Here is a 22960-nt window from a genome sequence, read left to right on the forward strand (position 1 = left end):
CATAAATTAAGAAACAGGCACTTCAATTTCATTATAGGTATCTGAATGGCCAAAAAGCTTATGAAAATATGCTCAACATCACTGATTATCAGGGAGAGCAAATTAAGACCACAATGAAATACCACTACACACAGAATGGCTAAAGTTACAGGCTGAAAACATCAAATGGTGAGGATGCGGACCAACGGGAACTTTCATATTGTTTGTGGGTGTGTAAAACAGGATGACCGCTTTGGAAAAGGGTGTATCAATTTCTAGTAAAATCAAAAATTTATCAACCTTGCAACTCAGGATATTCTACTAAGTCCTTACCCAAAAGAAGTTAAAACACAGGTTCACAAGAAGCCTTGCACAAGATATTCACAGCAACTTTATTCATAATAGCCAAAACCTGGAAACAGCCCAGCATTCATTAGCTGTTCACCCAACAAGTTAAAGGTTAAACCGAGGCATATTCATACAATAGGATACCACACAGCAGTGAAAGGGAACTGTGAGCTGAAACACATCGATGAATTTTAACACATGCTGAGTGGGAGAAATTTACACAAGAATACATAAAGTATGACTCCATTGATATTAAGTTCTAGAATAGGCCAAACTAATCTATGGTGAAAACAAAATCCTAACAAGGCAAGGGGTGGAAAAGGGGCAGGTATTGACTAAAGAAATTTTCTGTGATGGAAATGTTCCACAGCTTGTAAGGGGTTTGGATTAGAGTTTTATGTTAAAATTCATCAAACGGTACACAACAGTTGTTTACTTAACTATGAATTTTACCTCAAGAAAAAGAAGTCTACTTAATATGGATGACAAGAAACTTAAAGAGTCAAATATAGATGTCTACAACTTTGACACATACAGAGAAAAAAGATGGATGGATGCACAGACACATGATGAAACAAATATGGCAAAATGTTACTTGTAGAATTGAAGTGGTAAGTATAGGCATGTTTGTAACTTAACTCTTTCAAATGCTTGAAATTTTTTATTAAACTATATCGCAGGGAAAAAAGACATAATAATGATTGAAATGTGTGTGCACTACTGTTTAGATCCTGACTCAAATAAACTTTTTAAAAAATGACATCAGATAGATACTGGGTAAGAAACTATTATTTTCAGGAATGATGGTATTTTTTAAAGTCCTTTTTAAAAAGAGATGCACACTGAAATATATCCAGATAAATAACATTGTCTTGAATTTGCTTTAAAATTAATGAGGATAAGATGAGGAGGGGACTATAAGAGACAAAGAAAAATGGGGAGAGGATATGAAGACAAATTTATAAAAAAGAAAATCCAAAAGCTCTTAAACATGAAGAAATCCTACATCATAAGAGAATGCCATTGTGTGTGGGTGTGTTTTTAACCTGTCAGATTGGCAAAGAACAGACTGCTAGTATACTGTGTCAGGGAGGCTATGGAGAAATGGGCACTTGCACTGCTGGTGCAAACTAAGAAAAAAACCAATTAGAGATATAAATTTAATTTTAGATCTAAATTACAAGTGCACATACTCTTGACCATGTATCCTACAGAGAAATTTACGCATGTACGAAATGACATAAATTTATACAAGGCAATTCATTTTGGCATTATAATAGCAAAAGATTAGAAACAATTTACATGTTCATCAGTAAGGACAGGTTAAATTACATACACATCCGTACTGTACAATGATTTTTAAAAATGAGAAAGGATTTTATATTGATATAAAATATTCAGGATGTATTAAGTAGGGAAAAAAGGTACAGAATAGTATGCATAGTATGCTATAATTTATATTTTAAAAATAAATGAAAATGTCTATTAATATTTGCTTATCTATGCAGTCACTGGAAGTTTACATTAAATGAAACTGATGAGTGTTGCCTGAGATATGACTGAAGTACAGGATGGGAGGAAGACTGTCCACTGTATACCCCCTTCATATCTCTTGAATTTTATTTCTTTCAAAAAATAAAAACACAATTTTAAAAGTACCCCACTATTTATTTTCATATCATCAAAGCGTTAAGAACCAAATTAAACCTTCCTCTATCCTCTTCCTAAAATTCAGTAAGAAAACCACCCAATTGAAAAATTGACAAAATATCTGAACAAACGCCTACCAAAGACAGTATGATGTCAACACCTTACGTTATTATAGAACTGCAAACTAAAACGAGCTATCCCTACACACCTAGTAGAAGAGCTAAAATTGAAAACACTGACACCACCAAATGCTGGCAAGATGAGCTGCTGCAGGAACTCTCATTCATTGCTGGTGGAAATGCAAAACAGCACAGCCATCTTGGAAGGCAGTTTGGCAAGTTTCTTACAAAACTAAACATAGTCTTACCATATGATCCAGCAATCACACTCCTTGGTATTTACCCAAATGAGCTGAAATCTTATGTATACACAAAAACCTACACACGAATGTTTATAGCAGCTTTATTCCCTTCGTACAAACTTCAGAGATTTATTTTCCAATCTGCTGAAGTCAGGCAGGAAAATGTATTCCTACTACATCGAGCAATTTTTCTTCAAAGCCCCTGTAATTTAGGCACTTTACTGCTGAGATACACCATTCTACCCTATATTACAGGTCCTACCAATTGAATGTGAACCCTTTCACATAATTTGGGGGAAACTCAAACTAATTAAGTGTTTTAAATTATAAAATGAATAGGATGTAATGAAGAGAAAAATCTCCAAATGAGAATCTGCTAAGAGACTGTTTAAGGCAGAGGATGCCAACAGGGCATGTTAACTAGTAACAAGCAGGGTTATTGCCTCAAAATGTCACCGAGATGGAAGTGGCTTTCTCCTGCTTCTTTCTCGTCATACTGCAGAATTAGTGAGAAGGATTTAGAGCCTCTGCTCCACAGCGGATTCGGTCTCCCTGCCCACCTGGCAGAAGCCTCATTCACCCAGGAGTAGAGGGACATATACAAAATGGTTCTGCTTCCTCCTCTGGTTTCAGTGAGTTCATCAGCTCACAGTCCTCAGCATTTTCTCCTTGGTATCTGCATGCTACTTATCAGAGTTCTCCCTTGCAATTCTTTTGAGCGAGCAAAAGCAAGATATGGACAACCTGGCCACATCAAATCCCACTATTTTTGACAACTTTACCACCTAGGAGATTATAAAGACACAAAGGACCCAAACAGAAGAGCAAAAGTCACTGTCATTTTTTTTTTCAGTAAAAAATGATGTTGCACAACCCAGTTTTGTCAAATTTCAAAAGAGAAGTATGTCTTTCGATTGGATAGACATAAAAGATTACTTCTATTCTATTATGTGCTTTTCTTCTCTTTCCAGTAACTACATTTGTCCTATCGGCAATTATCCATGTACCAGCCTAAATTATGAGCAATAACTTACTAACGGCAGTATAGGAAAGCATATGAATTCATGAGATGATTTCCCAAGAATGCCCACCTTCTGCACTGAGAAATCAGCCACTAGTGTGACAAGAAGATAACCCTTCCAGCTCACCCACCACGTAACATCTTAGTGCTGCTGCTCTCATTCTTTTCCCAGGGATATGCAAATGAAACTCATCAGCTTTAAAATAAAGTAATTGCAAATGAATGAATTCCTCACCAACCACAATCCCAACAGACCCTACAGATTTTTTCCGCAGCAAATCAGATACCTACTGCTAAAAGGAGAGAAAAAGATCACACTCTAATTGGTCATACAGCTACAGACACCAGTTCTCAGAGCTCACTCAGTATACTCAACTACACATGAAAATACATTTCTCTCCAGGTAGTAATACAGAAGCTGGCTGATTAAGTCACGTTCTTTCAGGACGATGGAAACAAACACAACAGAAAATTAATCATTTCTTCTTACAATATACCAGGACTTGATGTAAAAATATATTAGGTTGATTGACACACTCCAAAATAAATACTCTTAGGTAATCTTCAGCCTGAAACAAGCCTTCATTTATTGACTACTTACAGTACAGTGATTTCGTATCTTAGCTGGTAATCAAAGACGGTTATGTATTAAGTGAGAGAAGACATAATCTCTCTTCCAGATATCACCTCTCAGAAATCGGGGCTAATTCAATTTTAAGGACTAGATCTGCATCTCCTGGTAACCACGTGGCAGTCGTCACCCTGAGAACAGGAACAAGGCAGAGAAAGTATACAGGACTTTGATTCTCCTACAGGTGAACATAAAATTAGTTTATTAAGGACTACATTTTGAAGCCAGCTATTTTGATCCAATGTTTAAATAACAAGCTGTTTAATATTAAAGCAGAACGTACTGCCACAATGTGACAGAAATACAGCTTTATCCATAAACCCTTCACACAATTATACATTAAATGCTATTTTTATTTAAGCAAGGCACCCCTACTTGTTCTAAAATATGGGATGTGCTACCCCACTGAAAAAAGCAAATGAGGAGACTTAGATTCCATCCTATCTAGAGCTGGTTTAAATTCAAGTGAAGCCATCAATGTCCTTACCAGTCAGGACTGTCATGACATGTCACTTCACAGTTTTGACACTAACACACACTTCAAGGTTTACTGAAAACCAAAGAAAGACGGGGCTGGGGGCGGGGGTGTTCAGACAACTTTTGACACTACAATTCCCTCTTTAATTATACAGACACCAATGTTAAATGCCTGTAGCACAGGGTTTAGAAAGGCAAAACATTTCCAGAGACATCAAACTGACAAACTGTTGTCATTTACACTAACCAGTGGTATTTTTTGTTTTGATTCCTTTTTAAAAAGTCTTACCACTATCAAAGTAATTAAATACACCTAAAATTAAAACTACTCTGCCAAATGATAATGGTTCAAAGGTCTGAAACCTTTCCTTGCTTTGGTGAGTATTTGGTTAAAAGAAATCAGTACTTTATTCCATGAGAAGTTTTACATCAAAGCTCTTAATTCACAGGCAAAAAAAGAAAACCTCAAACAGATTATTTTTAAAATGGGAGATTTTAAAGGAAGAGTGCTGAATAAAAATACGTAGTCTTTACACTGGGTCACATATCCTCTGTGAAAACAAACTGTTTAATCATAGAAAATAACGGTCAGATTCTTTAATCAGATCCTGGACAGTTTAAACAAAAAACTAAATTCGTAGTTTATTTCATAATCCCCAACTGAATCTTTCCTTTTTCTTGCTAAACAGTCCATTATGGATTTTTTCTTATAAGCAATTCACCCCAAACCCCCAAATCATTCCTCTAGCAGTTACTGCTAAAAAAACTGGAACTTTATATCCCATGTCCAAGAAAGGTGTGCAAATGAAATGCTTCTTGCTTCATCCTGGAAAAAAAAAGTGGTGTACACTTACTCAAAATGAAAAATACTACACATGTTCCCGTATCATTTAAAATTGTAAATTCTTTTTTTTCTTTCTGATTTAGTGCAAGTTTTCCGACAAATCAACTAAGTTAAGGTGAAGAAAATTAGCTGGGCGTTAGCGCTTACAGCCTGGCATGAAGACAGTAGATTTTCAGAGTTGAGCACAGAATATATTTCATATAGATTTTAACTAATGAAAATATTTAACATCACAAGACTGTGGGACTTTATATCCAAAAACAGTCTATGACAACGATGGTAAAGAAATGTCCCATGTGTTTTTAAGGAATCATTACAGTAAAGTGCCTCAAAGGAATGTACCACTACATGTAGAAAAACGATTACAATACAATATATGAAAAGATTTTAGGGGGAAAAAAGACACCACATAGCACTGAGTAAGGGAAGGAACATCAAGACATACATAGTTGATTTACCACAGAGAAGTTAACTGTATGAAATCTAAGGATTTCCCAGGACTGCCATTTTGATAACACCATTTTAGGAAAAGACACAGCGGTACATTCAGTGTATAGATGCATGATACACCCCGGTTTCAAATGTATCACTTTTAACATCTTAAAAATATCTTAGAACTGAGTAAATGTATTTAAATTTTATAGGAAGACAAGTTAATGTGAGGCACACCTTCAGTGTACTGTGATATATAGCTACCAGAGGTACTATCTGGGCACAGCATGATGAACGTTGGGGGTGATACAAACAGATTCTAAAGGGGAAAATACTCAAAGCCACTATATGACCATAATATAGTCTGTTTCCCAGGGGAGTTTCACTCCTTATACTGAAGCTTCAATTATCATGATTAGTTTGATCTTTATTAAAAAGAAATGGTTTCAATCGTATTACGAGTGAGGAAATGACTAATTTATCAATTGAAAATAATTTCCACAATTGCACCTCTTAAATTTACCTTATTATCTGGAGTCTCTGGAATTCTTATTTTCCTTTTGGACACGAATTCAGGAACAATTCAATATACCTATGGTCTGAGAATGACAAAAAAAGATTCATTTTTTAAAGTTGTAAGGGCAGAAATAATGGTGTACTCATTTATTTTCCTCATAGTTCAGACAGTAACTCAAGCCCTTTGCCCCATCCTTTCCCTAGTAAAAAAAAAAAAAAAAAAAAAATTCTATCTAATTCTGGATGGATATATGCATGATAATTAATGAATAAATGCTTCTCACTATAATATAGTGGGGTGTTTTTTTTTCTGTCTTTTTTATATTTATTTAGTAGCATTAATGGAATACAATTATCCCAAGGGAAAAATTCTAGGCAAACTACAAAGCAGAGAAAGGCATTTGTAAACAGATAGACATCAAACATGACAACAGAAACCAAGGGCAGCACTTACGAACGTGGGACCGATCCTTGAGCATAGCTGCGACAGCATCCTCATGGGTGTCGAAGTGCACGTCAGCTTCTCCAGTGGCCTTCCCACTGGAACTGTATTCCATGGTGATTCTAACAGGCTTCAGTGGAGCAAAAAACTGAACAACAAACCAAGGAAGCCAAGAGGAACATGATGTTACTGGGTCCGATTTCTACAAGTTTGCTGGCTCTGCATTTTTCTTTCAGACTTGGATTCATATATTTGATAAACTTATTTTCAGGAAATCTCTTTAAGCAACAATGTAGTTACACATCTACCACCTCCTTTTCTGATCTTCTTGGAACTCAAAGTTACATTTCAAATATCTGTTCACAGAGAACTTAAACTGTAAGTACAATACCATATATACAATTCTCAAACTTTTTTTTATACCAAGAAGGACCCTTTTTATTATTCCTCCCACACACATCCTTCCCTATTTCTAAAAACTATCCATCAAATACACTTCATTTCTTAATAATTCATTTTTATCATTTTTTTCAATCAGACATCCACCTGATAATCAGTTTTTTACCAGCACTATCTAAAGAGAGCTACCACGCTGAGTAGTTATCACTCCAAACCAAAGCAACAGAATGTAATTCTTTAACAAGACCATGCAACTTTCATTTGGGTAAAGATATGATTCCTATTACGCTTTTTGAAATCATGAAGAAAACTGTGAGACCCCACTACTAACTGAATCAGGGCTCTGAGTATGGATCTACCTTAAGTAAATGTTCTCAAGTTTATGAAGTCAATAGGGGCTTTCACTGTTCTATCTTTTCATTTCATACAGTATCTATCATGAAATAAAAATATTTTAAAAATTCCTTTTCTCAAAGATTAGGGAAGCCAGATGCAAGGAGGCTGTACGGTCTAATGAAAGCTCTAGGCATTTAGGAGTCCTGGATTTGTGTCTAGTATCTAACAGCTCTGTGAGAAATGCCCTGAGTCTCCTTTTCCTAAACTCAAAAATGAATGGGTTGAACTAACTTAGAGAAAAACCAAACTTTTTTACTTTGAATACTAAACCTACACCATATTATTCTGCATCTATAAAATCCTCTTATCTATTATACATTTGATCCTAAAATGTAATAAAACCCATACTTCTTGGCTCAAGAAAGTAAGACAAGCCTCCACAACTATGGAGACGCCACCTTACTACCCAAAGCTACCACAGGGATGCTGTATTCTTCTTCTCCACCTTCCCTGATTTAATAGAAGTTCCACCTTAGAACTTCTGTTCAAAGCTACTGAGACTGGGTATCTTACTACCACATACATTTATGATGTCCTGGGCATTGGCGTGGAAAGGCAATCCTCTCATGTGGACAAAATGTAGTGAAGATGCAGCTCCAAAATCAACAGCCTCTGGAAGCTTTTCTGACGTCTCCTTGGGCAACTCTGAGAAGCAGAACAAGAAGCACCGTCCAGAACATTTCAGCTTCGAGAGTCACTAACGGGTTATAACTAGGCATGACCTGTACGTCCAAGTCCTTCATTCCTCTTGAAACAGTAAGGAAGAGGGCTTTAATTTTAAAAGCCAAAACAACCTAAAATTTCTGCCACTTAACAAATATCACCTGAACACTCGTAAGGCTTCAGTATTTCAAACCACTACCAGATTCCAAAAGACTGTATCTTTCTCTCACAACAGAGAGGAGAAATGATTATGAATGGAAAAACATAAAGGCAAAAGAAAAACCTTCTGGGTTATCGTCACCAAAAAAAAAATTTTAAAAAATAAGTTGTAACAGACTAATCCTAGGGCACACACTTAAAAAGGATTTATCAACTTCAAAGATTCCAAATGTTGCTTTGGGATTAGGAATCAAAGGAATAATTAAATACAGAGGCAAACAAAACTCCTTAGTCAACATTCCTGCTCTCTATACACATTTTTTTCCCATCTTAAGTGTTGACATTTTACTTCTTTTTGTTATATATGTGCCACCCAGCCTTTGACATAGAATCTACGAAGATGATTATATTGGGGAAAAAAAAAAAAAGGCAAAAGCCTACGGCATAATAAAGCCCTTCTACATACACAGTTGGCCCTCCATATCTGTAAATGTGGAACCCATGGACAGGGAGGGCTACCTATGTGATTTGAGCATTCATGGATTTTGGTATCCATGGTGGGTCCTGGAACCAACTCCCTGGGGATACTGAGAGGCAACTGTATTCAGAGTACATTCTACACTCAAAGACATATTAAATATTTAACTCAATTCCCTTGTCCTATCATCTCATAATTTCATACAACACTGTCATAAAAAATTAACTATCAAAACATGCAAAGCAGATCAATAAGAGGAATGTCCTTACCTACTTCCTTCTCACTTTCAAAACCTGTCATGGGTCGGGTATCCTCATTCACTTCATGCTCTTCAAAGACCATTTCTGGCTCAGTTATATACTTAGCAGTAGGAGAAGATGCCATTTTCTTTCCCTTATGAGATCCAACATGTGTTCGAACTTCATTTCTTCTGCTTGGAAATATCTCTATATATCTATGTCAAAGCAAAAGCAAACAGGCACAATGGTACAAAGTGACTTTACACTGAACTCTTTAGAACATGCATATACAATATTTCTAACACCTAACATACCCAGGTATCCAAAGAAAACTGGTGGGGCAAAAAGAATGGATATAGATGTTAGGCCATGAAGAAGTACTCTCAACGGAACAGGTCACTGGTTTAATCACCTCCCCCCCCAAGATAACAGTTTTCTTCACATACATTTTACCTCTGCTTTTCTACACTGTTTTGCTTCATGAGGACGAATACGCAGAGGTTACTTGCGTGTATGAAAAGAATTAATTTGTAAGAAAGGTTTTTTTCCTAATAGTTAATTAATCTCTTGAAGCCTTACAATTCAATTCTGTGAAAATTAATCATAACTGTTTAAGATATTAAAAGTCACAGTGTATGAGGAGCCAGTTCAGGACTTCACTAAGAGGCTAATGAGAATTCATGATGTAAATGTCAATTCTGACTTACTGTTTGACTATGGAACTATTGATTAAATCCAGGCTTCTGGAACCAGTTTTCTTTTTCGCAACACTGCTTTTCCAAATTTAGTTATTAAGCTTGAACTGTAAAAATCATTTTTATTTACAGATCTATAAACATTAGAGGGTATCATTTCTTAATTTATTGAAGACATCTGTACACTGCCTTAGTGTTCCCATATAAAAACATAATATTGATGTGTTCCAAGTTATAAGAAAATATGAAGAGTACTGAAAGAAAATTAAAGGGAGGGTACTTTACATATACTTTCTTCATTTAAAAAAATTTCATAAAAAATAACTAAGTAACTAAAAATTTTAATAAAGACCTCTGAACTAATTCCTTTAAGTAGATCCTGAAATGGCTTTTTTTAAACTTCAAAGGAGCCAGGTAAAAAGGCCAGAAAGCAGCAAAACAATGTATTAAAATTTGACACTTCTAAGTACTCCTCGAAAATGAAAGTTAAAACACAAATGAACCGACCCATCACTACATGCATCCTAATGTGATGAGATATGCAGTATACAGTATTGCCCAGAGAGTATCCATATCAAAATGTTAACCTGAGTCAATTCAAGACTTTAGCTTTAACTTCCAGTTTTCAGGAAATAACAGATACAAAGGAACAAGTTAAACGACACCATGAGGAAGCAACAGGATAAATACAGAATGTGAGACACTATACAGGACAACTGGCCCAATTTCTTCAAAAGTCAATTGCATTTAAAAAGTAGGAGGTAATAAAAAAAAAATAAAGGAAAAAGGGATTTGCTCTAATTTAAGAGACTAGAGGCATAACAATCAAACTCAATGTGTGGACCATGTCTAGATTCTGGTGCCAAAAAAAAAGCAAATGGAAAAGATATTTTGGTATAAATGGGAAAGTGTGATTATGGACTGGTATTGGATAATAAATCATTGCTAATTTTGTTAAATGTCATAACATTGGGATCGTGTTAAAAAAGGGTTTTTAAAGATATATACTGAAAAACCGGTGCAGCAAATACAACAAATGTTAATAATTTGTTAATCTAAGTGATAGGCATTTGACAGCTTATCATACTACTGTCTTCTTTTTCTGTGTTTAGATAATTTTACTGTTTTATTACAATGCATTCATCAAAATGACCCAATGTATGATTCTTCCACATCATTAGTATCTGCTTCACTTACCGGTTACCAATTTCTTCCCTGTGTTTCAACAGGGCTTGGTTAGCCATCTCTGGTTCTTCAAATTGCACATAGGCTTCTCCTGTTTTTCTTCTCCCTCTGTAATCCATGACAAAAGTAATGTCTACTATATTCAGTCCTAAGACATCCAAAAATTATTACAAATTAGTTCTGCTAACAAGGGCATCTTTATTCTTAGAATTAAAACATTCTTTCACATACTAAGAATTTTTTTTAATTTTTCTAGTAAAATTGTAGGACTATTTTGCCAGCCCCAAAGCTGAATACATACCTAAGGGGAAGAAAATTATTATGCAGCCAAAAGCTAATAACATCTACATATTCAAAAATGTTTAGGGTCCAAGCTGTCCATCTAAAACACAATTCTTTGTTTTGCCATTAATTATATAGTAGGGGAAAGATTCAGACTATCACTACTGGTGCATATTTTACAGCTAAGAATTAGATAATAATGCTTTTAAATCATATAAATTGCTATTGCCTTAGACAAATATAACCACTCTTATGAGAGGACATTTTCCTCAATACTAAAATGAACCCACATGAAATCATTTTTGAATCTGACATCTCCCAAAGATCAGTGTGAAAGGTCAAAACACTTACAAAATCTACAAACATTAAAAATCCAACCGAAGAGTTCCCCCCCTAAAGCACCTAATATAACTGTATGCAGTTACCTAGGAAAAGGTTCACCTAAAAAAAAGAAGGAAACGAAGTGAGGGAAAAGATATGAGGCCCCAAACAAGATATAACTGGGAAACACCTGCGAAGAAGTCTACGATGTCTTTCTCATTGCAACTATAAGGAAGTCCTCTCAAACGAACTACGCCATCGTTTACCACAGGTGAAGATTTGACCTGCAGGCTCTTCATTAAGGCATCCACATCTTCATTGTTTATCTCATATACTAAGAAAAGGAGCACAAAAGGTATGCAAAACTTACACAATAAAGAAAGAAGCCATTAAAAAAATAATCACAGTGGGTGGGTTATCCAAAAACTAGTATTTATTTTTAATCTTTATGTACTTCTCTGGAGAAGACAATAAATGACATTTATCAAGTATTACTTACTATGTGCCAGGTGTAACATCGCAACTTCTGAGGTAAATTTGGTCAACATCCTCCTCATTTTATAGGTAAGAATCTGAAATTATCTCTGGGCTTCATTTTCACACCCTGGGAACGGCTGTATTCATAATATCTAACTACTTCACTCTTGTTAAGGATCAACTGAAAGTGCCTTGGGAAGCACAGTCTACCGTAACAATCGCGAGGAGCTAGAACATGACTTCACGTACCTTCCACGTATCGCTGCCCCATGTACATGCGGTGTTTTTCTAAGGCTTTTTGCACATCCTGCTCTGACTCCATTTCAATTAAGGCATCACCCCTTCGTTTCCCATCTCTATTTAAGAGGAAATGTATTCCATTCTCACCATTGCGAATTCTGCAGTCTGAAAGTATGTGAGTGAAATGAATTAAAATTAGAAATCAATAGCTCAATTACACAAGTCACTAGAATTGCAATCTTCCAACAATAAAACAAAGCAGGCTCCAAAATGCCTGTCACCTTCCTCACACAAACTCCCATCAGTGAAGCGAGCAGAATGCTAATGAGGTGGTAGTTTCTAAAACGTTCCACGTGGAAGACATAAACAACCTTAGCACAAAATCTTAGGATCTCCTGACCATTAAATGACAAATTAGAATAAGCTTGATGCAAAATGTAACATTTCCTTCCAAATACTTCTATAATCAGTTTTAAATCACTTAAGGTATTAAAAATATGGTTAGGTTTATGCATGTCATCTTCTCTTACAATCATAACCACAAGATCTCTAATATATATCCTATAAGAATAATTTTACAACATAATTAGATTTTTTTCCTTTCCTATCATTATCAGGGAAACACATCCCCATACTGCACACCTCTTAAACTGGGAGCAAGATTTAAGTGGCTTTTAAAACACTTGATCCACACAATGCACATTAAGGTACTTAACATAATGCTATATCATTTCACATTTAAGGCAGCATCTTCAAAAAGCCTTTTAAGAGGGAAATTAAAAATCACAGTCAGATACAGAATCTTAAAATCCACAGATACATAAGCCTTCCAAACATGTTATTGAGGGAACACTATCACTTGCTACTAAGTGATCTGCATATTAAATTTTTGTGTATTACATAAAAAGCTACTCAACCAATACTCTTATTTCTACCAATAGGTTTTCACTTTTTGATATGTACATATTAAAACTTCAGAGAAAACTGATTTTAAACCATGTAGCTTTAACATTAATTTTTTTGTTGTATTCAAGGTCTTTTAAACCTGGTATATATGACAAATGGTACACGTGGTGTCACTTGGCATGCATATGGAACCAGCCAGAGTGAGAATCCCCATCAGATAAGATGTCTACACCAAAGCCCAGCTTGGATTTTATGGGACTGCTTTTACTCAGATGAAATCAACATATTTAAAACATACATAAAACATACCTGAGAAAAAGCTAAGCACATCTTCCACAGTGCACGACCACGGTAACCCTTGAGCTCGAATGAGAAAGACATCATCTACCTCCTCTCCTAACTTGGATGGAGGCAACTCATACTCAGGGAGAGGTGGAAGGTCGTCCAAGTAGGTAGTTTTAGACTCCTTCCAAGAGAAATGAAGAAATGTAAAAATACTTTCATAACAACCTACTTAGAAAACGTTTATTTCCACAAACTAACACTCAGATGTTACTCTTTGGGGACAGTTACTATTTCAGAGGCAGGAAGTAAAATTCACAAATCTCACTTATCCTGCTTTGGCTTAAATTGTACATCCTAAAGCAACAAGTCGGTATATCCTAATGATTTGGCAAGACATAAATTTTATTCCAGGTTTGTTTTTAAATTCATCAGTCCCAAATTACACCTAATAATAGTGTTTTAGTTAAGGCAGGACAGGAAGGGTCTCCTGGATTTGACAAATATGTGAGTATACGCCACAATTAGACCCTCATCTCAGAAAGCTTACCATCTAGACTAAGACAAGCATACAAAATAAGGTGCTCTAAGTGCTATAATTAAGACACAAGATATTATAGAAATTCAAAACAGAGCACTAACAGAATTAAGATATGAGATGAGCCTTAAAGGAAGGCTAGAATTCTGACAGTGATGTATGAAGGATAGGGCACTGCAGCTTGAGAAGTGAGGGGAAGAAGCAGAATGAACCAAAGCTCATTTGCAAAACAGCAATAATTCCATTTGGCTAAACTGTAGGGTACAATTAGGAGTCAAAGAAGATGAGCTGGCAAAAGGAACTGGTGGGTACCATACGGCAGAGGGACTTGAGTGTTAAGCTCAATGTGTGTCCTTAACCTGGTAGGCCAAGGGGAGTTGACAAAAGACATCTTAGGAGTGTTGACAAGACAGAAGGATGCTTGGAAAGATTAACCTGCCAATTGTTATGTCAGACCAACTGAATGAGGGAAAGATCCTAAAAGGCAACGGCAGTAGTGTGAGGTAACTGGAGCCTGAGACATACCTACAGAACTCCTTTTTACAAGACTGGAATGTAATAAGATTCGGTCAAGCACCACAACCATAACCAGGAAAGACAACCCAGGTTTTAAGACTTGCTAAGGAAACAGATTCCTTTGTACCATTCCACCATTTACACAAAGACTTATGTCTAATTTTAAGGAGTCAATGATAAATATAAATCTCTAGCAGAGGCCTAATGCATATTTAATAAGAATGCAACAAGTACTACAATTATCAAAATGGGAAGACAACTCAGGCTTTAAGTCAAGTGATTTAAATCCTGTTGGGCTAAACAGAGATACTTCACTCCTTTGTATGTTCCCATCACTGATAAGACTTACACATAATTTTATGAAATCAATAATAAATTTAAGCACAGTATATGACACTAGCAGAAACTCAACAGATATCATACTTGTCAAATTCAAAGAATAATCAAGTAAAGGGAGTAGCCAGCTCACAAAGGCTTAATAGAGATAGTTTGTGTTTTTTCAATAAAAGTAACATTCCCTATATTCCCAGAATTCCATAAGCATCACAAGCTTTTACAGAAATGGGCAGCAGAAAGTGTTGGGCCGGGATTCAAATCAATTAGCTCAGCCACTAGCAGGCAGCAGCCATGCTGATTAGCTTCCCAGTTTCCCTGAATTCAAGGAGAAGCATAAATTGAATTAAGATAAATATGACCCACGGCATCAGGAACAAGGCAATCAGAAAGTGTGCTGACATTTCCCAGATGCCACGTAACAAGCAAAGAAAGCTTCCTATGAGGCACAAAATACCTGCAACCTGAGTACTTAAAGTACACATTACTTTAAAAAAATATTGTAGACTCACTCCTGGGTCCCCAACCCATGGCCTCAGCCCCAGCCGCCGCCTCTCGTCGGCCCCCCTCCCCCAATATCACAGTCCCCAGGCTGTCCCTCCCATTGGCGGCGACCCATGGTCCTAAAGGACCTTCTGTCAGACGAAGTGGAGGTGCAGAGGTGACCTTCAGTAACTGGGGCAACCCGCCTTTCCCCAGGGACACGAGAGAGAGGAGAGCGTTGGGGACCAGCCTCCTTCCCCACGAACCCAGCCCACGCAGTGTGTGCGTGAACCTTCCCATCTGCGGGCCGCGAGGTGCGCCGAGGGCCGCCCAGGCCTAGTGCTCCCGCTGCACGGAAAGTCCCAACCCTCCGCAGGGTCTGGCCTCCCAACTTCACAACCAGCGGGCGGAGAGCGACAAGGATGCGGGGTGGGGGCGTCCACAGCCTCACAAAACCTACCATAGGCCGGCGGGAAACAAGGCCTCACCATTCACCCCCAGTCACACTTACACTGCCCAACCGACCAGAGACTCGAGAGGAGAACAAAACAAGGAGAAAACCCGAGGCCTGGGAAAGCGTCCCTTGTTCTGGGGCCCAATAGGAGGACTGGGCGGGCGGGGGTGGGAGGCGGGTGCGGCGCGTGCCGCGGATCCCCGGGCGCGCACGGGAGGCGCACGCGGAGGGGCGCGGGGGCGCGTGCGCGCGGCCGGGGAAGGGTCCCGCGCGCCACCCCTCTCCGCACCCACGTACCTGGCTGTATCCCCGCGCCGGGCCCGCAGCCGCCGCCAGCGACTGCGGCAGAAGAGGGGCACGCAGGGCCGAGTAAGAGGCGGCAGCCGCGGCGGCGGCGGAGGGGGCAGGCCCCGCCAGCCTCCCGGCGGGCGCAGGCCCGGTCTGGAGGCCTCGCGTGTGAGAGGCGGCGGCCGCGGCGGCTCCGAGCAGCAGCAGCAGGCGGCGACGGCCCGAGACGCCAGAGGGGAAGGACCCAGCGGCCGAGTAGAAGGGCAGGCAGGCGGCGCCGGTGCGCCGGCAGCTGCTGCAGTTGCAGCCACAGCCACGGAGCAGCGCCCCGAGCACCCAGCGCGTCCCGGCCATGGACTCCGGAGGGGGCGCGGGGCCTGAAGGCGGCTGCGGCTGCAGCGCGAGCGGAGGGGAAGTGGAATCCAGGACCGGGGAGGGGTTGCCGGGCACATGCGCCGCCGGCACCGGGGGCAGCAGCGAGTCGGGAGGAGGCGGAGGAGCTCGCTGCCCCGCCCGGTCTCCGCCCTCGGGGCGGGGCTGCCCGCGGCCGGGAGGGGCCCGGAGCCGGTACCACCGACTGGCTGTTCTTTCACCTGGTGGAAACGGAGGCCCGAAGAGAACAAGGTTTTTCTGCTTTGGGGAGAGCTGAGCCCTGGAACGCCGTTCTGCCGACGCGCCGCACTTCCCCCTCAATCTTGTGGTGTGAGGGGCGAAAAAAAAAAAGGGCCGTTTCTGGAAAAAATTGTGATACTCTGATTATAAAAAAAGGTTGGGATAATAATACCGGCGGAGGTTTAAAAATGCTCCCCCCCAGCTGGAGTTATGTGCGGAAGGCCAAATTTTTTTTGTTTTAAAATGAAATATTTAGATACTTAATTATATGTTAGTAACGTATACAGGTATTCTCCCGGTGTTGAAAAGTTCACTCTAGGTCACTTCGTTTTCAAGAAGGACCCGTATTAGTAACTGTTTCCACTGTGGAAAGAAATGTGATTTTCACTTTTATGGGAAAAAGTGAACATTGGAAATAGCATTCAGCGCTTGTTTTGCAGCTGCCGTGACAGAGGCTGCGGTGGCACCACCAAGTTCCCTCCTGGGAGAATATACATTCAGCATCTCCCTGCCATAGCTTTGAACTGTATCCTTGAGCATCTGTGTTTTACCTCCCTAACAAGACGTGTTGTAGGGTAATTGCTTCCTCACTTTATGCCATTTTGGCTTCCAGGAGGTTTCATAGGAACGCTCTGATTTCGGATAGTGGGTGAAACCTGTGTAACAAAGATTAAAGCCTCCCCTGAGGATTTAGTGTATTCACAAGAGGACAGGCAGAGGTTTGCTGAAGGACTGGTTGTGCAGTTTTTCTCCTCCTATGGCCAGGACCTGTCTCAATTTAGTAGGCAAAAGGGAGTTCGGAGAGTGAAAAATAGAAAGAGCCAAAAATTTAAAGCTTTTTATTGTGGAAAAACTCGAAGAAAAATATAATGAACTAGAATTTCAAAAATTATCAACATTTTTCATTCTTGTTTCATCTGTCTTGACCACCACCCCCCATTTTTTTTCTTTACTGGAATATTTTAAAGCAAACCCCCCAAATCATGTCAGTCACACTTTTCAGTATTCATCTTAAACTGATAATGACTTTTTTTAAAATGAAATTTAGATTAGTTACGTTAAAAAAGAAACTGAACTGAGTAAAATGTAAAGATCTTATTGGCTTTATTCAACGATTATGCATTGGGCAGCGTCCCACCTAGCAGGTAAAAAGGAGCTCCCAGAAACTGTACAAAAAGAAAGACTTGTGTAGGCAGAAGAAGGTAGAAAAAGGAAGTTATACTAGCAAAAGTAGACTGGGTGTGGTAAGGTCACTTTGTTTTAGGGTATTGTAGGGGATCTATCAGGCAGATTACATCACTAGTGCTGACCAAGCAATTCCTGATTGGCTAGTTTAATATTCGATTTCTGGGAAAGCCCAAAAGTGTAATTAGGTTTGGAAACATTGGGCTTAGCATAAGTGACTCCATTTTGGAATTGTTTCTAACAGTTGGTTTAAAGCATTCAATATTATTGCATTTAAAGTTTGAGTTATTTATTCTGGCCTACTTTTAGGGAAAGGGAAGTTCAGTATTTCCTAGATAACCCTTTCTTCCCCCCAAAAAGTGAAGAACAGGAAAAAATCTGATTGGCTTGACTCTATGGACCTGGAGTATCAAAGAGAAGGGGTTTTCTTCTGCAAGAACTAGGAATCTTAGAGATTGTTTTTTCTTAAATCTCCCATTCAAGAAGGAAAACGGGTTAGCCCTTCCTATCAGATTATCACTACAAATCACAGTTTATGGATATGTTAGGAATTCTGCCCATATTTACTCTTGCCTTCATTTTCTTAATAGCCAAAGCCATCATCTATATTGTCTACATCGGAATGGATTAGAAACCTAAATACATAGAGTGAAATCTTACAGAGTGTAATTAGGAGTAACACCAAATTATCAAAATGGGAAGCTTTAATTTTTATTTAGAGGAAGTTGGGAGAATATAACAGAGACAAGAAACTAACTTTGAACAATTATTTATTTACTATTCATTTTTTACTACATACTATTCATTACTATTCATTTTTGTGTTCCAGGCACTGTGCTATGCTCTTTGCTTTCAGGGGTATAATAATAGGCTTACAGACTAAATATCAAAATGATGTTTAGATTTATATATGTCCAGATTATCTGAAGAGAGAATAGCAAATTTTGTAAATTGAAACTAATGACTTATGGAACACCAGGTTTTAAAAGTTGTGTTAATAAATGTTATTTTAAACCCAAATAACTATAACTAGCCCTCTTTAGTGCTAAATTTTATTATGGACATAAAAGGCTCTCTTGAACAAACAATTTACATTAACAGACTTTTTGAGTAAGGTGGTGACAATGGAGATGAGAAAAGGGAAGCCTCGAGAGGTTTTTTTTTTTTAAGGAGGTAGAATCAACAGGATTTGAGGCAGGTTAGAAAGGGAGGATAGTGTTTTCTGTTATTTTACTGTTATTTAGAGTTGGGAGGGACAGATGGCAATGATTTTTCACCTATGGGAAAGTTTAGAATTCAATATAGATATATTGGAAGCAAATCAACCCCATTTTGGGTTAAGCCAGAGAAGTCTGTCCTAGAAATATTCATTCAGGAGTTGTCAGTATAAATGAAGCTGTTGGTTTGAATGGAATAGCTAGGACCAAGCATAGAATGGAGGCGAGAAGGCCTCAGAGTAAGGCATGAGGTGAATGAATGCCCTGTGGAGGAAAGTGAATTTGCAGAGAGAGAAAGGGTCAACAAGAAAGTTAAGAGTAAGGAGAGCTGACGGAGTATTTCTGGAAAGAGGTAGGGAATATTCAACAGTGTCAAGTCCTTGCTAAGATAAGTACTTACTCATCAAGTGATATGAGAACAGGAAAAGATGTCTTGGATTTAGTGACCTTATCCACAATTGTTTGGGGGTAGTGACACCAGAGGCCACAATATAGCAAAGGTGAAGAAATGGAGATGATGGACTTGCAAAGTAAGTTTGATTTTGTAGGTGAAAAAAGGATAAGGCAGTAAAGATGCATAGATCAAAAGCAGGGTTTTTTTGCTTTGTTTGGATTAAACTGGGTGAGAGTAAAGCATGTTGAAATGATGGTGGGAAAGGATTCAGGTGATAAAGGATTTAAGTAACCAGAAGAAAATAGGTATAATGGCGTGTGGGTTCCTAGAAGGCAAAAGAAGAGAGGTGCCAAAGCTCAGATGCAGAGATTAGCTTTATACAGGAGAGAGCGCCTCCACCTCTTCTATGGTAAACTAATCATAAAGCATATTGTTCTCCTGGTATGGTCACTTACCACTTCTACATTACTAAATACAGAGTAGCACTGCAGGATGTCATCCTGCTTCTCTGACAAAAATTTCTGAGGTAGAACTCATCTAAATTATGGAAAGAAACACTCTGGATTTGGGAGAGAATAAGGAGAAGGAAGGAGAAAAACAACCACCTCCATCGCTAGGAAAGAATGTTCAAAGAAGCCTTCTTAGCTCCAAAGAGCACATGATTAGGAGCTGGGAGAGGAGCTGGCAGGGGACGATTGCTCTGGTTACTAATAAATAAATGAAGGAACTCATTTTATTGTCTGTGCCCCTCAATTCTTAGAGGTGAACATACTTTTCCTCTGATATGCAATGAGGTTGGGTTAATCTCAAAGGATCCCACCCCACAGCGGTCTTTGCATTTGAAAGAAACAAAAAATCATGAACCATGGATGTCAATAAGCCTAGGGTGGCAAAAGGAAAAGGAATTGAAGTCAAGCACCATAAAGAAATGGTGCCCATTTGTGTAACCTGTGATTAAGGTGCTATTCATCATCCAAGATTAAAGGAAAAAGTTTATTACGTTGAACAGATACAAGGAAACTTCAGGAATTTGAGCTACCAGTTACTTCCAAGGAAAGGTGCATTTTATCACCACTATCGCTGCTTCATTCTTTTATCTGACAAGAAGAACTCATCCACTGGATCCACAAGCTCAAAGATTTTTTTTTTGCTGCAGTGATGTGTTTCTTAGGTTAGCTTTGTCACTCGGTCTATACTCACTATCAACAAGTCCATGCTAACCGATTTTTACCTCCCATAGATTGCATGTGGTAAACCTTTCTGTGATAGAATAAAAATAATAATCATAATATTTATGCTTGACACATGACAGACCAATAAACCTCTAAATACTGCAGCTTCTTCATGAATTAAAATTAGCTTGTTAAAATTAAAATAGGTATCTGGGAAAGAGCAGCTAGTTTATTGTTTAAATGAAATACATTGTCAAGAGATAGTAGTTTAAATAAAAATAAAATGATTATTTTATATTAGTAGTCCATTTTTTCCCCATGGTAAATATTTTTAAATGAACAAGACTGGAAATGTGAACTATATTCCTGAGGGAATTATCAGACTACAATGTCAACACTATTATTACAAGGAACTGATTTACTCCAGATAGATGAGGCAGTCACAAAACTGAATTCTCTACGGATGCTGAGTCGGTACTACTGTGTAAAGCTTACACTGAGGATATTTGGACATTGGAATGATGGGCTGTGGCATCCTCTGGCCATATTTACAAAGATCAGGTGGTAGTGTTTTTGATTAGTCCTAGCTACTGAAAAGTAGTCACATCAGCTGGCTTTTCCTAGGCAGGCAAAAGATAGGGTGCAACAGAGCCAAGGCCCTGAGCATCAACTGACACACAAAATACAAAATAACCAAGCCTTTGTTACTAGGCCTCATTCTGAATAATCTCTGCACATGCGTGTGCCTCATTCTGAATAATCTCTGCGCACACAAGCGCACAAACACACACACACACACACACAGGTTTGCTTCTACCCACTGTCTTCTAGTCTTCCAGTTCTCCTCAGATATGTTACCAGTTTCTTGTGTATCCTTTCCATGATGGTCTGTGCAGTGTTTCATCACTTTTAAATTTGGTGATTCTGCTGTACTTGGGATTTTGACAAGTTCTCACCTGCTATGAAAGGATGTTCTGAAGACACTGTGTTTCTAAACTGAGAGGAAAAGGAAGCACAATAGACAAATGAGATTCTGTGTCAAAAGAAACAAAGGACACGGGGTGGGGGGGAGGCATGAAAGAAAGGTAAATATGCTATGATATTTGGAATAATTTTTCCCTCTTTAACAATAGCTTAATTAGGAAAAGCATAAGACTTCAGAGTCAGACTCTGATAAAATCCTGGTTACATCACTGCCGCACTTTGGTCATTACTTAATCTCTGAGCTTTGTTTACCTAAGTTAAAAAATAGAGACAATATATTGAGTTACCTGGCACACAGGAAGAAACTAGTAAGTGGTGACAATTATTATTTTCTTAGACATTGTCTAAAGGAAATGGTTATTGTTGTATTTTAATTCTGTTTCTTTCCTCTGATTCCACCTCAGTATTTATTTATTTTTTAATTGAAATATAATTGGCATATAGCTACCTCAAAATTTATTTGTTATTAATGTAGCCAAGGACTTAAGGCAGTCTCCTCCCCAGGAAAATATATTTTTCTTCAAAATAAATTATATAGAATTAGAAAACACCAAGCTGAAGGCTAAGCTCTCAGGGACTGATCAAGTATATCCTAGGGTCTAGGGCAGATACATACCCTACTGGTCTGAAGGACAGCAGAGGAATGAGATTCACCACTGTAAAAAGAGCTTGGAAGTACCTGTTTCATATATACTATATTTAGTCTGTTTTCCCCACTACATTTAAAACAAGGGTCTGTATCATAAAATCCTTATATCTACCTACCTATTCACCTATCTGTATAATACATATATATGAATGTGTATCTATATATGTAACATATGGATGCATAATGCAGATCTACACAATTTTTTGCTAATAATCAGTATTCAATAAATATTTATTGAATTAAAATCAGAAGACTTTTTATATGTATATATATGTGTATGTGTTTGGGTTAAGGGATACAATGCTGGGTTTATAAGTAACATTTCTATATGGACTAGAAGTGACAAAAATGAAAAAGCCAAATTGAACATTGTATAGGATATTTTTCCAGTAAATATATAAACCTATATTTTCTAATAATCTTCATATGTATTTTTAATTTGGCTGTATTTGTAGGCTCCATTTATAACAAACACTTACTGGAGGCTGCTATAAGTACACATATGGTTCCTATTCCTTTCTTACAACTTCATGGACATCTTTGTGAGCTTCTAGGTCTACTCTCCATTTAGAATTTGTATGCTAGACAGTTTTTCAATAGGGTCCCCCACAATTTGTTTGTTTTTCCTCTACAATTTCTGTTGGTAACAGTTATCTTGAAGGCTGACCATGTATCTGACCTCATGCTTTAGGAAGATCATGGAGTTAGGCGT

General features: G+C 38.2%; 1 protein-coding gene across 2 annotated transcripts; it reads right to left on the minus strand.

Annotated features, from left to right (window-relative positions):
- Positions 1-352: 352 nt before the first annotated feature.
- Positions 353-16489, minus strand: GRSF1 (G-rich RNA sequence binding factor 1). Of its 2 annotated transcripts, none has more exons than XM_074344592.1 (10): positions 16045-16489; positions 13451-13607; positions 12245-12400; positions 11709-11852; positions 10928-11063; positions 9066-9250; positions 8020-8141; positions 6714-6849; positions 6267-6342; positions 353-5293 (listed from the first exon to the last, which is right to left on the minus strand). In XM_074344592.1, exons 1-9 carry the CDS (start codon positions 16387-16389, stop codon positions 6293-6295), a joined length of 1431 nt encoding a protein of 476 aa, XP_074200693.1. In that variant the 5' UTR covers positions 16390-16489; the 3' UTR covers positions 353-5293; positions 6267-6292. The 2 variants fall into 2 exon arrangements, with proteins under 2 accessions (XP_074200693.1, XP_074200698.1); XM_074344597.1 differs by lacking the exon at positions 16045-16489 and adding an exon at positions 15754-15891.
- Between the last annotated feature and the right edge of the window lie 6471 nt (positions 16490-22960).

The sequence above is a fragment of the Camelus bactrianus genome, chromosome 2, assembly GCF_048773025.1.
Source record: "Camelus bactrianus isolate YW-2024 breed Bactrian camel chromosome 2, ASM4877302v1, whole genome shotgun sequence".
Taxonomy (NCBI): Eukaryota; Metazoa; Chordata; class Mammalia; order Artiodactyla; family Camelidae; genus Camelus; species Camelus bactrianus.